This window comes from Trachurus trachurus, assembly GCF_905171665.1.
Source record: "Trachurus trachurus genome assembly, chromosome: 5".
In the NCBI taxonomy this organism is placed as follows: domain Eukaryota; kingdom Metazoa; phylum Chordata; class Actinopteri; order Carangiformes; family Carangidae; genus Trachurus; species Trachurus trachurus.
Genome location: NC_139896.1, coordinates 14,889,723 through 14,905,594, shown reverse-complemented (window position 1 = coordinate 14,905,594; position 15,872 = coordinate 14,889,723). Strand labels below are relative to the sequence as shown.

Here is a 15,872-nt window from a genome sequence, read left to right as displayed (position 1 = left end):
TCAAGGGTAAATAAATAAACATGATTATTTCATAGCGTGGTGAATGTGCAGGTCACAACTTGTCCACGTGAGCGTTTTGTCATTGTTGGATTGTGTATTTGATGGGCTTGATTAGGGACAGGGCAGGGGACCTTGTACCATTCACCTCCATTGTGTTCGCTGAGCAAGGTTTGTCTCTGCCCCGTGGATCACAAAACAAACATGCACCGATAATTAAAGGTAATGGACCTACTGGCAATAGGCCAATTTGGCAAATGTTAAGCTATTCCTTTGTGACGCTTTGGCTCATCGATATAAGGTTGGTGACATTAATATGTGATAGTCATTTGTTTTTACTTTAGACATTGTATGGATCTGATAGTGACTGAATGTGAAGTGAATCATGAAAAATAATGACAATTTCCTGCTTTGAATCTTGCACACTGATGTCACACAGGTACGGCTTTGTAGAGTTTGAGGACATGCGCGATGCTGATGATGCTGTGTATGAACTGAACGGCAAGGAGCTGTGCGGAGAACGTGTCATCATTGAACATGCCCGTGGACCGAGGAGGGATGGATACGGCTATGGAGGGCGCAGTAAGTTCAGCACATCTAGGTATATGAGAAAGTTGGGGTCTAATTAGTCTCTCTTCACTAGTGCAACATAACATTGGTCCTCACTGACTTTCCATACAAAATGAAGGTATCAGTATTCATGTGACATATCCCACCTCACATTGTGGGTATTAGAAACCTGTTTTCAGTATACTGTATAATCTTTGGTAGTCATTATTTCACATGCCTACAGCCATCTAATAGGTCTGACACTGTGCCTGACAGCAGGTAGAAAAGGTAGAAGCAAAGACTTAGGCTAATAAAATGAAAGAGATGTGAGTTAAAATCCCATTATTAACAACAGTGATTAAAGAGAAGGTAAGACATTTGAAGCTACAATGTATTCTGTTTGAAGTCAACATTAACAAAGTGCTTAATGTTTTAATTTGAAAGAGTCCACTGCGGGCTGAGTCCGAGTCCATTGAGGGTAAAGATGACTGCCTGACCCGTTTGGCCTGGGCTTTCCCCTTACAATGTGTGTGTGACCTTTGCCATTTGACCATTGGTTGACATAACCGGAAGCCATGATGACAGCATCCTTTTCCAATAGACCAGGGTGATGGTGAGGAATCCTGTTGGTTTTACTGTTGCAAGACATATTGCAGAGGACCAAGCCAACACATGATTCAGCCATTGATTCGGCTTCCAGTGCTCTGTAGTAAATCAGAGAGTTTTTGGTAGGTGTCATCTTTGTCTTCTTACATTACAAATGGAACTTCATGTTTTCTGGCTCCTCAGCTGTTTGGGAGTAAAACAAAAATTCAGTTTTCAATCTTGACACTTAAACTGTCACATTTTACAACAGGGACGGTAGCATCCTGCACCAATCAATGGCACTGACAAAAGTAGCCCATATGATCATACTTAAAAGTAGGGGAGACCACACAACTACGAGTTGTTTTTTGGTTCCTACATTTATTTCTGTTAAATTTATGTAAGTACATTTTAAGCTGTGGTCACATGTATTAATCTTTTTAAGAAAATCAAGAAGAATGCTGTCTAAAATTGTTTTTAATCCTGGTCCACAGGGCATGCCCAGTTTAAATGATCCCTAACTCCATAACTGTATTGAAACTCAACAGGGCCCTGGGTCCAGAGGAGGTGGACTAAAAAACCATCCTTAATTAATTGTGTTATGCCTCTGAAAGTTGACAGGGTTTGACAGTTGGTAGCAGTCTATTAGTCAATGAAAATAAGAGGCTCAGGCAGTTTGGAGCCCTTGCCTTTCCAGAATTTGGTGACTTAAATGTTTTTCTCCCTGTCCTCTTCGAAGGTAGTGGCTACAGCAACTGGAATCGCACCGGCAGGGACAAGTACGGGCCGCCTGTACGCACTGAACACCGCCTCATTGTGGAGAACCTGTCCAGTAGGTGCAGCTGGCAGGACCTCAAGGTGAGAGGTGATCCACAACTGATCAGAATACAGACTCCAAGATAAATGTAGATACTAGTAAATTCATGTGGGTACTAAAATTGAGTGACTGTCTATATGAAATAGTTACATTTCGTGGCACAGTGCAGCCGTTAGCGCTATTGTTTGGGTTCTCTCTGGGTTATCTGGCTCTCACCAACTCTCCAAAGACATGCATATGAGGTTAAGTGGTGACTCTAAAGGTTTGAATGACAGTGTATAGACTGGTGATCAATCCTGGGTGTACCCCACCCACACCCAATGTCAGCTGGGACTGACAACTGATATGGGTGAACAAGGCAAGGCAAGTGTATTTGTATTTCTCATTTTTACAAATAGTTTGCCTCAAACACTGAAAATTAAAGCTGATCCTCCTCAGACTGGTTTGTAAATCCAATACGTAACTGCTCTGTCTATATGTAGCACTTTAATAGTGGCCAGTAGACAGTTTTCCCATGCGTCAAATGTCCTGGAAAATTATTATGTAATGGGTGTGGTTTAAAAAACCAAAACAAATGTTTGCATTGTCCTATGATAAATTTAAGCATGTAGTCTTATTTCATAGATAAGTTAGAGGCATAGACTGCACATCTTTAAATCCGACTTTTTGGGGTGAGAGAGGAAGAAACAGAAATAAACTGGTTAAATGTACAAAATAGGGTACAACTGTTGAAAAGAAGACTTGAATGATGAGGGATGTATTAGCCTAGTGTATGGCATAATATAATAACATGTCTGTAGCAGCTCAAAATGTCCTGGAAAATGATTTCAAGAAAAGAGTGGAAACCCTAGAACATCAATAGAACCTAGATGTGTGTGAAATAGGTAGCAACAATTCATATTCACTTTATTTGGTCTCTTGTAGCGTGTTCATCTGATGCTTTGGTTTTTTCGCAGGATTTTATGAGGCAAGCAGGTGAAGTAACCTATGCCGATGCTCATAAAGGCCGTGCCAACGAGGGCGTCATCGAATTTCGGTCCCGTTCAGATATGAAACGAGCTTTAGAGAAGCTCGATGGGACTGATGTCAATGGGAGGAAGATCCGTCTGGTGGAAGACAAACCACGGCGCAGGCGCTCTTATTCTGGCAGCAGATCCAGGTGAATGAAGTCAGATATGATCCCTGATGATACCTTTGAGTGCCAGTGTAGGCTCTTTGTTTTCTTTGGTTTGTTTTCTTCTTCACCTTTTACATCTAAGGTTGTCACGGTGAACCCACAGGTCTCGTAGCAGACGGCGCTCTCACAGCCGCAGCCGTAGAAGCAGGAGTTCCCACAGCCGTTCCAGATCTTGTTCACGGTGAGTCCAGCACTGGGCTCACACAATCAATGTGGCCTAAACATTGCCTGGAGAGATGATTACATAATTTATAATTTAACAATAATTTGCTTAATTTGTTAAAGATATAGTATAGTAGATTATATAGCATTTAATAATGTAATTGTTTTTTAAAAATTTCTTTCTTTCACAGTTCTCAGTCTCGCAGCAAGCGCAGGTCTCACTCCAGGTCAGGGCGTAAATCACACTCGAGGTCAAAGAGGAAGTCCAGTCACTCTAAATCTCCAGAGAAGTCTCGCTCACACACTCGCAAATTGCACAGTCCCTCTAAGAGCAAAAAGTCCCGCTCTCGCTCAGACACTCGCAAGTCGCGCTCCAAGAGCAGATCCAAAGTCAAGACAGAACGTGAATCCCGAAGTCGTTCCAAGGAGAAATCCCACAGCAAGAAGTCTCGAAGCCGCTCGCGTTCCCATTCAGAGAGTAGAAACGAAAAACACGCCTCAAAATCTCCACTCCACAGGGACCATCAGCTGTCCAAGTCCCCAGCCAAGCACTCTGTGTCTCGCTCCAGGTCTCGCTCTTGATCCTGGTGTGCCTCTTTCTGTAACTATGTACTGACCAAAATGTCAAGACAGTGTGTATCCCAGGCCTGTGTGTTCGATGTGTTTTGAGATGTTTACAGATCAAAAATGATTTGTACCTTTTGGAACAAATTTGGGAGGTCATTAAATCTATATTTTATTGCCTTTTAGTTTTTATGATGATCAGAAAACTGTGAAAGGGGTATTACTGACATTGTTACTCTGTGGGAACAGTAGCCTATTTCTCTTGTTTTGAATAAACACTTTGAGTTCAGCAGTTGGAAGCAGGGTCAGGTGTTGCTTCATATTTTGATAATAGCTAATTCACAGTTTGCATGTTCTGTGATGATTGTTTTTACCTGTTTGCCTTATAAAATCCCCAATCTTACTCCAGTAGGAATGACATTTTGAAGCAATCTGCAGCATTTATTTCTAATATTATTGGAATAAAATAACACGAAATGAAATGAAAATCCAAAATCTTAATCTTTTTTCAACAACATTTGCAAAAATATAAAGACAACTAGTTTTTCTTTTATCACTCAAATGGTAAAATAAAAACATACATACAACATACATTATACTTTTATCATGTAATTGTTTGGTCTCTAAATCTACCACTGTACCACAGTAATGTGTTAGCTTAACAGTTACTTATTTAGCGTTAAGAGAACTGATTATTAAACTTTGAAAAGTGATGTAGTTTTATATCATAGAAACAGTATACTGTACTTGTAGCAGTTTTGGAAACATACAGTAAATTAAGTGTTGATTAACACTCTGAAAATCTCTGGAAAAAAAGACATTCAGTTACATTTTAGGTTATAAAAGCCTACCAGAGACGTTCATACCTTCACCGACACACCGCTGCGCTCGCTGCCTGGTTGCTATGTAGTAAGCGCCCCTAGTTACTGCTCTCTCCCATAATGCATCACTTCTAGGGGAGCACTGCAGTTGAGCTTCGGTAACTTGGCCAACAATAACATCATGTAACGTAGCCTCACAGGTGGAAACAGGCGTCATATGCGAGTATTTATCTTATCTTATCTCTCTGTAATCAAACAAACGGAGAGGAACGGCGTTAGCACCGGATGCTATTATAAAGGAACGGCGTCAAGGTATTAGCTACACGGCTAATACACAACATCGCTAGTTTCTTAGCTGTGTTTGCTAACAAGCCCTGGCTATGACTGTCTCTTTGCAGTTTGATGAAATATAATTATTTACAGGAATTATTGTACGTACTTCATTCAGCTCGTTAATATAGTAACAATGTCTGAATGGTGATTCATAGCTAAGCTCAATCTAACTCTGAGTTAAACCTGTTTCTAGGTGTATGGATACATAAAAGCGTCAACAGATCTAGTAAATTATGGAGAGGGAATCGCACAATTCTGTGGTCTTCAATGCTTCCAAAAGGGAACTTTTTACCACAAACAATGGATACAAATCTATGCAGAAGAGATTAAGGGCTCAATTGAAAATCCAAAGGTAAGGTGATGAAGTGGGAAAAGTAACCTTGATAGCTTTTCTTTTAGCATTTGCTGTGCTTTTAGGAAAGTACACAATTTGCTAATCATTGTTTCTTTTAAACTATGCCCCATAGTATAAAAGAAGAGCTGTCTGTGGAGAAACTGAAGGGTGTCAAGTTATGGATAACTGCCGGCCCAAGGGAGAAGTTCACAGCATCAGAGGTGATGTATGAGGGCAAGATACTGTATACTCTCCAGCTTAAACTGTTTATTTTATGTAGTTGCCTATTGATGTTATGTAATAAAAGGCTTAAAAATTTGCCAGATGCTGTTTAAGTTTTCACACAAGCATGTGTTGACTCTGCTGTCCCATCTTATCCCAGCTGGAGGTTCTCAAACACTACCTGGATGGAGGAGGAAACGTCCTGGTCATGCTTGGAGAAGGGGGAGAAGTTAAATATGACACCAACATCAACTTTCTTTTGGAGGAGTTTGGAATTATGGTTAACAATGGTGCATATTGAACATTACATCATTTAACTGATAATCAATCATCTACTGTATTTTTTTTTTTTATTACAAATCCATTATCTTTCTCTTCATCACTGCTGCAGATGCTGTTGTGAGGAACGTGTATTACAAATACTTCCATCCCAAGGAGGCACTTGTTTCCAATGGTGTGCTGAACAGGTTTGTGGTTGTGTCACGTAAAACTTTAAGGCAAAAATATTTTTGTATATTCCAGTAAATCCATACAGAACACATTAACTATATTACCTATTCAAATGTAGTTGTGCTTCTCTAACATGATTTTGTTGAAACACCAATGCACTAAGGGTAGAAGGTTGTCTGCCTTTTTGTCTAGAGAGATCAGTCGTGCTGCTGGCAAAGTGGTCACAGGAATGATTGAAGATGAAAACGTTGGAAACAATGCACAGTAAGTTTTTTGGCCTTATATAAATGTCTTTTACATTAAACACACCAATAATTTAACGATTGAGGAGATTGTTTTGAATGCAACCATTTTGGTCTATTTCTGCAGGGCTCTCACATTTGTGTACCCATACGGTGCCACACTGAGTGTGATGAAGCCAGCTGTGGCTGTTCTTTCAACTGGATCAGTCTGCTTCCCACTCAACAGGCCGGTCCTGGCCTTCTATCAAGGAAAGGTCAGAAGGATTAAATATTTCACATAATTGTTCTCAGCGTGTTATTTAATGTATTCATGTGAGATGATGTTGAAGGATCTTCGGTCTTATGCAGGAGGCTGGAAAACTGGCCGTACTGGGCTCTTGTCACATGTTCAGTGACCAGTACATAGACAAAGAAGAGAACAGTAAAATCATGGTGAGTCCAGTTTACAAGTAAATATTTCTTTACTGCAGGAGTGTCCTCTTGTACTGTGGAATTTGTTGAGCCTGTTTTTGTATAGAAATTAGTTGTACTTTTTCATTTCCAGGACGTTGTGCTCCAGTGGCTCATGACGGATAATATTCAGCTGAACCAGATTGACGCAGAGGACCCAGAGGTTAGGAAGTATACTTGATGAGAGAACGGCATCGCTAATATTGTCTTGTAAATTAGCTGATGTAAATTGTGCCCTTTTGTTCCTTAGATAACAGATTACACCATGTTGCCAGACACAGGATGCTTGTCAGAACAGCTCAGAGTGTGCTTACAGGAGGGTGACGAGAACCCCAGGGACTTCACCTCCCTCTTTGACATGTCCTTGTTCAATTTGTCAACTGACACTTTGCCGCAAGTCTTCAGGTGAAAATGCTAAAAATGTACTTCAGACTATTAACCCACCATTACAGCTTTGCCTTTTCTGCATGTCTAAATATATTCTGTTGCCTGCAGTGCTTACAAACAGCTTAATGTCAAAGAGGAGCCACTGCAGCTCATCACACCACAGTTTGAGACCCCTCTGCCTCAGCTTCAACCTGCTGTAAGTTTCAATCCTGTTCCAGCTAATGTTTCCATATACTGTGTATAAAATCACGTCTAGAAAACAAAAATCTTAAGTTCCCCTTCCTCTTCTTAGGTCTTTCCACCCGTCTTAAGCGATTTACCTCCACCGATGCTGGACCTGTTTGATCTAGATGAAACATTCTCCTCTGAGAAAGTGCGCTTGGCACAGCTCACCAATAAATGTAAGTTTAGTACCAATTTAGACAAATTAAGTGGCAAGATGTGACATATCAGAAGTTAAAGATATATTTTTATCTCACACAGGTACAGACGATGATCTTGAATTCTATGTGCGAAAATGTGGCGAAATTCTGGGCGTGACTCCAAAATTGGATAAAGATCAGAGGGACGCCAAACACATCTTGGAACACATTTTCTTCCAGGTTGTAGAGTTCAAGAAACTCAATCAGGTGAGAGAACTGTTAAAATTTCTGACAAGTAACTTTATGCGATCAATGAGTTGTCTAAAACAAATTCATTGCAGGAACATGATATCGACACCGAGGCAGGATTCACACCATTGTGACTGGACTGAAGTAACTTCTTTGACATTCAACTTTGCCTTTTCAATATACTTTATCACCAAGCTGATGCGAGTATATCTAGTAAAAAGGAGGTGAAGAGACTGTAACAGTAGTTGTGGACTCAATAGCAACATGATACTTGCATTAGAAAATTATATAAAGTCTTTTATACCAATTTTGTATTTTATTGTGGAAAAATGTATATAAAAAAAATACTTATACAAATAAAGTCACATTTATTTAAACACCAAAATCTTTAAAAATGTTGTTTTGGGCCTCTCACACATGGATCCTGTAAAAGAAAAAGAAAAAAATGAAGTGCTACAGCGTGGATTTTCAGCATTGCCATGGGGTAAATGTTCAATATTAAAAAAACAAAACAAGCATCTTACCGTTTATGTAATCATCCTGCATTTTAAGAGCCACTTTGATTTGACCTTGATCCATGGTAAGTGCAGAGGCAGACACAGTAGGGTGATTTTCCTTCCAGACTTGTGGGTTTTCTCAATGTTCAGGTTGTGTAAGGGGAACAGTCCCAAAAGCATTATCAGGTAGAAACTTCAGCCAGTGAATGTTTCGTAGACTGGGGTTTTGGACTCCAAGTTGACTCCAGAGCGCTGGACTCAGTGCAGGGTTTGGGGCTGTTGCTCTCTGATTTAATCAAAGAGACGTCCCACGATATTTGAGTGGTGGTGAACTCACTGAACGACTGGTCAGAACACACAACCTTTTCTTGCTTGTGCTGCAACATGTAGGGAGTAGACGACTTTCCTGGTAAAGGAACCGTCAGGTGACAATTGTCAGCCTCTGGATTGTTCAAGCTGTTCGTTGAAATGGTCCGAGGAGAGGAAATGGGATCTGAAGACAGGGAACACAAGGCCAGGGTGGACAGTTTGGCATCGGATACATCAGCTGCCGTCTCATTTGACACTCTTGATGTGGAGAATCGTTCCAGTGACAATGCAGACAGCAAACTCTGTTCCCCAAAAAACTTCTTGTCAAGCTCAGATGGAGACAAACACTCAAAGCTCTTCATATCTAGGATGTAAAACATTGGACAACACTTAGAATTATGTAATGTGTTCAGATTTTAATTAATTAATTTTTAGTATAAAACAAGTTTTCTTACCTTTTAAGACAATAGATCTCTCCATTGTTTCCCTGGGCCTGAGCGTCAGCTTGACTGCCAGGTGGGTTTTAAACTATTGAAGCTGCATGCTAATTGACCCAGGTGGAGGCAGAGCAAGTCATCAGTCTAAAGGGGGCGGAGCACCTCTCCAGCAAATCAGGTGCAGACACATTTCAGCTATGATTGTTGTTATTCATATATGGAGTCAGGGTGTAATTTACATTATGTGTTTCAAAGCCTACGTTTGCGTGACATTACAACAAAATATGTCAAATATTCAAAGCTTGTACAGCTATATTACTAGTTTCCATAAATACATTTTATACTGACTAACATTGTGTATCCATCGTGATAGTGCACACTAAAGTGGAGATGTGCACTACCTAGTCTTGAGACATACAGTATTAGGCAGCTTAACAACGTTGCAAAAGGGATTTTGATAAAACTGTAATGGTGGAGAGTTTATCATTTATAATGTAATGAAATTGTATGTGTAACAATAAGACTGACTTATCTGTGGGAACTAATTTTATATAAGGAGTCTACATAACAATATATATGATAAGATTTAGCATTTGATGGCAGACGTACCCCAAATAGTTTTTTTTTTTTTTTTTAAATACGGTTATGTTCGTTCACGTCAGCTCTTATTTTGAAGGATGTAGGCGGAAGCTCGCTTGTCCGTGTGCGCACAACTACTGCGCAGCTACGTCACTATCCGGTTTCTACGCCAGAGAAGGGCGCGAGATAGAAATCCAGGAGCGCGGACAACCCGGGCGCCCCGCTCAAGCTGGTCGAAACAGGCTGTAATATTACCACTCAACACAGCAACAACGAGCCTCCATCGCTACCGCAGACCGGCTTAAAAAGACACCAAAACACGCGGAGTACTACAATATAACATCGTATGTTTATGCACATGACGTGCAAAGGCAGCAGGACATATCACCATCGCAGCGTAAACAACAGAAACAGAGGGAAATGTCTTGGTGGCCGCGCGGGTAAGATGTTCATCTTTGTTTTCTGAATTCATTTTAGACAGCAGTACTTAGTTTCACTGGCGGATTTAATGGTAGCATTTAATATATCTAAGTCCAAGTTATATTCGGTTATCGAGGTAAATAGATTGTAATTTGGCCTGAACTTATGAGTCATTTACGGACATACTTTACGGTATATGCCGCCCTTTTCCCGGACAGTCACTATATTAAACCCAAGAAATGTTGCTGTTAATCGCCTTAATCTGTACCTTTGACTTTGTGCTTGTGCTTTAACTGTGTCAAACAGTTTTCTGACCGTGTTATATGGACACGAAGCCCCTGCTAACCTAAAAATAAACCTGATAATCAAGTTGTCCTCGCCGCAGCACAAGGGCGGGCGGGCCAGTGGCTAGTTTCTACTTCCACTGTCAGCTTTTACTCAACACAGTGATTTGTTTCTTAGTGAGGATGGAGAGGAGGCAATGCTTCAGGACACTGATTCAGATGTGGCAGAGCCGAAGGATGGTGGAAAAGTGAAGGTGAAATGGACTCAAGAAGAGGTGATTATTGACCCCTTGTCCCTCGGCGATTTGCATGTTGTCTCGATGCGGCTTGAACCCGTCAAAGTAAATAGTGACTGTGTAGGGACAGGGGACTAAACACGGCCATCTGTTTGTGTTTACAGGATGACAAGCTCAAGGCTCTGGTTCAAAAAATGGGACCAAATGATTGGAAATGTGTTGCCAGCTACATACCAGTGAGTTTGATTAACTTTTTTGGGGGAGTTGTTTATAGTAAACAGCAGCCCACACTGGGAGATCCTATTGAGTGTTTTAAGGCGCCTGACACTTGTTTTATTTATTTTTGCTTAGAATCACAGTGAACACCAGTGTCAACACCGCTGGTTTAAGGTCTTGGATCCAGAATTGGTAAAGGGTCCTTGGACAAAAGAAGAGGATGAGAAGGTAGGTGACTACTAAGCCAGAAATGCAGTATACATATCTAGTGTCATTTTATAAGAATGAGTTGTAATTCAGATGCGCATCCCTCATTTCTCAGGTTATAGAGCTTGTAAACCTCTACGGCAACAAGCAGTGGGCTATGGTGGCCAAGCATCTGAAAGGCAGACTGGGGAAGCAGTGCAGGGAACGCTGGCACAACCACCTCAATCCCAGTGTGAAGAAGTCATCGTGGACGGCAGATGAGGATCTGGTCATCTACAAAGCTCACTGCCTGCTTGGAAACCGCTGGGCTGAGATTGCCAAGCTGCTCCCTGGAAGGTAAACAATCACCCAGGAGCTAGAAAATGCTCAGTTCAGGAGAATATATTGCCGACATTTGTTGATGTGCGTAATAATGCTCTGCCCTCTTTACTGGGTTCATGTTACAGGACAGACAATGCTGTGAAGAATCACTGGAATTCAACTATCAAGCGCAAGCTGGAAATGGGTTTTTATGCTGGGGAGGTCTTTAGGCCAGATGAACTCGAGGAGCTGCTTGCCCATGTAAATAAAGATCTACAGGTGGGCTAGCTTCCCTTGATATCCCCCTGATTATTGAAACATTTAATCAGATGAAATGTATTGAAAATTCAGTTTTCTGATACACAGATGCCCAGTTCTTCTCAAGATGGTGCAGACAACGAGCAAGAGCAGAAAGCACATCTCTCAGTAAGTGACCTATTGTATTCATATGAAAAATGACATACTTATGGTGGTTTTAAATGTCAGCGGACATGTTATGCGTTTACTCATAGAACATCTCCATTACTCATTAGTAATCATGTTTATAGCATCAGTTTTGTTAAATGTCTTCTGTTTTCTTCCACTAGTTTCAGGAAGCTCCAGTATCCACCTCTGTTAAAGCCACCCCCAGCAAAGCAGGGGCATCAAAAGCTGCCCTTTCTCCAAAGGACAGTTTAAGCCCCAAGACTGAAGCAGACGCCTCAGGAGAAATGCAGTGTACCAACTGGGTGGTGGACAGCAACGGCTTCCTGTCCCCTAATGGGCCAGGACTGAAGGAAGTGTTGGACATGGTGGATGGGGTACGTATCCTCAGAACAATACAGAGATGCCAGTATGTTGTCATTAAGAAGTTGGCATACTTGCGCCCCGTATGTGATTTTTAAACCCCACTGGGTGTGACATCCAACCCAACAGCATGGGCTTCTGTTCCATCAGTCTGTCTCAGTGACATCTTCTGCTGTAAAGGCGGAACAACAATGTCCTGTCTTTTGTATTTTCACAACATCTTGTAAAATGGCATGGTAGAATATATACGTTTCCCACCTTGGACAACAGATGCACTTGTCACAGCATAGCATGAAGTGCAATAACAGATATACCTCCTTTGGCTGTCTTTTCAGCTAATACTTGTGTTTATTGATAACAGAAGATATAACTGAGTTTAAATAAATACTAATTTCAGTTTTTTATATTCATATATTTTTTTCTGTATTCATAAAACAGACATAAACCTTGCATTGATTCTAAAACGCCACATATATTTTGCCATCTACCCCTTTAGAGAACAGTGACTGTACATATGAAGTGAAGTATATTGTAAATTCATGATATGGACTTATAGAGTAAGATGTCTTGTTGTTTGCTATCAGGACCTGGATGGCTGGTGCAACCTCGCGGCCTTTGACCTGCCTGAGGAGAGTCCCAGTCCAGAGCGCCACCAGTTTCGCCTGGAGGGCAGTGCCTTGCAGGAGTTGAGTAAAAGCAGCAAGGGGGAACTCATCCCCATCTCTCCTGGTGGGGTCACACCGCCCTCCATACTGAACCGCAAAGGCCGGAGACGCATTACCTTGTCGCCCGACACCAATAACTCCATGACTCCTAAGAGCACTCCCGTTAAAATTCTGCCCTTCTCTCCATCTCAAGTAAGCTCAAACTATAATACTGTAGTAGAAAATAACTCTGATGTTGCTTGTACTGTTGCATGATGTGATCTTCTATCTGATATGTTGTTTCAGTTCCTCAACATGTGGACCAAGCAGGACACTCACGACCTGGAGAACCCCTCCCTCACGTCCACGCCTGTGTGCAGCCAGAAAGCTCTTGTCACTACACCGCTACAGCGGGATAAGACCCCCCTCACTCAGAAGGAGAACTCAGCGTACGTGCTCTAAAATCTGATGATAAGTGGTCACATTTTATATATATGATATATGTTTTGATTTTGAGTCTCACTGCTTATATTTCGTATTTTGTTTTCAATGTAGATTCGTCACACCCAACCACAAATCCGAGCTCTGCACGACACCGCGAACCCCAACGCCTTTCAAAAATGCCATGGAGAAGTACGGGCCTCTACAGCCTCTGGTGAGCATCTGTCTGTGATTTTTAGTGAGCTCACTTTAATCAACACTGCATTCAAACCGTTTTCTGCTGCATTATCTTAGCCTCAGACTCCAAACCTTGAAGACGACATAAACGAGGTCATCCTCAGAGACGGTGGAATTGACTTAGTCAGTCGCACGACTCCGCCTGAGCAACGGCGCAAAACATTGGTAACTATGGGTCAATTTTAATCTTTTACATCTTTGGTATTTCATGCCACAAGGACAGCCAATGCATTTACTGAAATATACAGTGGTATATATGCCCCCCCCCCCCACCCCCACCCTTTTGAAACTATCTGATACCTTGGTCAAAATTATCTGAGAGCTCAAGTCTCCTGGGTTTCCCATGTTTTTGCAGGGTGCTGCTTTGTTTCTCCTTTTCACTCTAAAATTGTAGAAAACAAAAATAATACACTGATATTGCTTAAAATATTGCAAAAGAGTGTTTTATGTTTTACTTTATGCCTTTTGGAGATCATTTAATCTTCCACTTGCTTAACTGTTCACATTATTATTAGGGGTTGGATCGTACACTGCTGAAAAGAAAGTGGAATTAAGAAAACATGGCAACATTTGTAATGATGTAAAGAACCAAAAAGCAGCATAACCAGCTGAGCAGTGATTCGGTAGAATGAAGCAGGGTGTAATGCAAAAGTTGTTATTTTAGCAAAATAGAAAAAGTTTGAAAGATTACATTTTGTGTGTGGTGCAGAAGAACTGGATGAAATCAGCTGTGTTTTGAACGCTGACAAATAAATCACAGTTTTTTTATGCTAATCACAAGTGTTGTAGTGGTAGAAAAGTAAGTAATTGGTGATTACATACAGTTTTTCCTTGGAAAAAAACACTGACCAAAACCTTGAGTGAGACATAAAATTGAAATACAGAAGCTACTGGAGCAACAGCGGGTCAAATGTTTGTCCCTGACTGCCTGGGAACACAGTGGACATGCTGTTTGCCTAGTTCCACGCTGCTTCTTGTTGACAAATTCACACCTTGGAGTGACGCATTACAGTGACAAGTCGTCCATTGTTGGTCAGCAGGGATCTTCACAGGAGTGACTCTGTGTGAAAACTCTTGTTCATTCCTTTCCCACAACCAGCTGCTCCTGCCACTGCCTCTCAACAATGTTTTAAACTAATGCTGCTAACACTAGACGAGACTTCCCGATGCAATTCTGGAAACACTACTTTTACACGGCGAATTTACTCCATGTTGATTGTGTCATTGTCTGCAGTTTTGTCAGCTTCAAATCCAAGCTGCCATTATCCTATTCTACCACATCCAAATGTGCCACTTGATTGGCTGATTGAATGACTTTGAACATGAACACCTAACATGAATAAGCAGAATGCTTATTCATGCATTCAGAATGCTCCTGATAGTAAGTGATCTTAGTGAGTGTCGTTTTTAGTTTCCGCACCAAAACTGTAATAATGAAATGAAATGACCAGCTTGCTTTTATTTGTTACTGATGACATATTTTTCTTCTTTGTCATCATTGTTGTATCTGAAGCTGATCCTGGTGCTTATCGTTTTGTTTTTATCTATTTCTCAGCATCGCGCTCCCATGAAGAAAGTGAGGAAATCGTTGGCCCTAGATGTCATGGACTGTCAGGCTACATCCAAACGCAAATCCATGAAGACTGAGGCTAAACACAGCATCAAGGTAAAAAAAAAAAAAAAAATTCAAAGTGTTTGAATGCGTTGTTAGCCTGTTTGTAGATTTGCTGTCATTGTAATTCCTGGCTTTTTGTCCTCTTTGCTGTTTTCATCACAGGAAGAACCTGTTGTAGAGTCTCTGAGCTCCTCATCCTTTTACAGCAAGCGGCATGAAAATATTTTGGATCAGGGCTTCCTTTTGGGGCCCAGTGACAGCGCCATATTTCCCAGCTCAGCACCCCCAGCTCCAGTAAGCTCCTTTTTTTTTTTTTTTTTTTTACCTTACAAGGATAGTTCTCATCAGCGGGAAAGTATTTTACACAGCCTTTCTACATTGGTCTAATTTGACTGCAACATGTTTTTTTTTTCTCCTTTCAGATGTCAAAAGAATGGGAGACGGTTGTATGTGGACAAACGAAAGACCAGCTCATAATGACAGAGAAAGCTAGACGTTACCTTCGCGCACTAAAATCCCACGCACCCAATCGGGCTCTGATTCTGTCCTGAGGATTCGCTCATCTACTCACCAACATGTTACACATGCACAAAGCAAAGTTGCTGTTGCTGTCTTTGCCTTTCTGCTGTTGTACTGTCATTTAGGTTTAGCGGTTTTTTTGAACAAGTCACTAGCAAGCAAAACCTTTACAGTATATAGCTCTGTCAATATTTTGAGAGAGAATGGTGCTTTTAGATTTAGTCTCAGTCCAATGACTTTGTCATTTCATTGTATTGTTACTTAAACATGTTGGAAAAGAACAATGAATGTAAAATTGAAAAATCACGGCTATGTTCTATTGCTATCTGAAAAGACTTGGGTTTTACATTGCATAATGTGTCTGTAATTTAACAGTGTTTTAAAGTTTTCAAGAGTACAAATACTCAGGTTGAACCTCCATATCTATATTTGTTAATATGACAA

General features: G+C 41.0%; 2 protein-coding genes across 8 annotated transcripts; both read left to right on the top strand.

The window, feature by feature from the left end:
- Positions 1-878: 878 nt before the first annotated feature.
- Positions 879-10,489, top strand: ift52 (intraflagellar transport 52 homolog (Chlamydomonas)). 7 transcript variants are annotated; one of them, XM_083971923.1, is made up of 16 exons: positions 879-1,274; positions 1,875-1,989; positions 2,905-3,107; positions 3,229-3,306; positions 5,473-5,560; positions 5,722-5,851; positions 5,953-6,028; positions 6,204-6,275; positions 6,381-6,507; positions 6,602-6,685; positions 6,798-6,866; positions 6,954-7,108; positions 7,199-7,286; positions 7,383-7,491; positions 7,574-7,719; positions 10,406-10,489. In XM_083971923.1, the coding sequence occupies exons 1-16, from the start codon at positions 1,219-1,221 to the stop codon at positions 10,406-10,408; spliced, it is 1,599 nt and encodes a 532-aa protein (XP_083828049.1). In that variant the 5' UTR covers positions 879-1,218; the 3' UTR covers positions 10,409-10,489. The 7 variants fall into 7 exon arrangements, with proteins under 7 accessions (XP_083828049.1, XP_083828051.1, XP_083828048.1 ...); XM_083971925.1 differs by lacking the exon at positions 10,406-10,489 and adding an exon at positions 7,794-7,990 and having other exon boundaries at positions 879-1,159; positions 1,871-1,989; XM_083971922.1 differs by lacking the exon at positions 10,406-10,489 and adding an exon at positions 7,794-7,990.
- Positions 10,425-15,632, top strand: mybl2b (v-myb avian myeloblastosis viral oncogene homolog-like 2b; the record flags this gene model as incomplete). The annotated part of the gene is made up of 14 exons (XM_083971270.1): positions 10,425-10,481; positions 10,628-10,699; positions 10,815-10,907; positions 11,002-11,222; positions 11,333-11,465; positions 11,553-11,612; positions 11,774-11,986; positions 12,557-12,829; positions 12,923-13,065; positions 13,172-13,271; positions 13,352-13,456; positions 14,850-14,960; positions 15,072-15,203; positions 15,332-15,632. 14 exons carry the CDS (start codon positions 10,425-10,427, stop codon positions 15,458-15,460), a joined length of 1,842 nt encoding a protein of 613 aa, XP_083827396.1. The 3' UTR covers positions 15,461-15,632.
- Between the last annotated feature and the right edge of the window lie 240 nt (positions 15,633-15,872).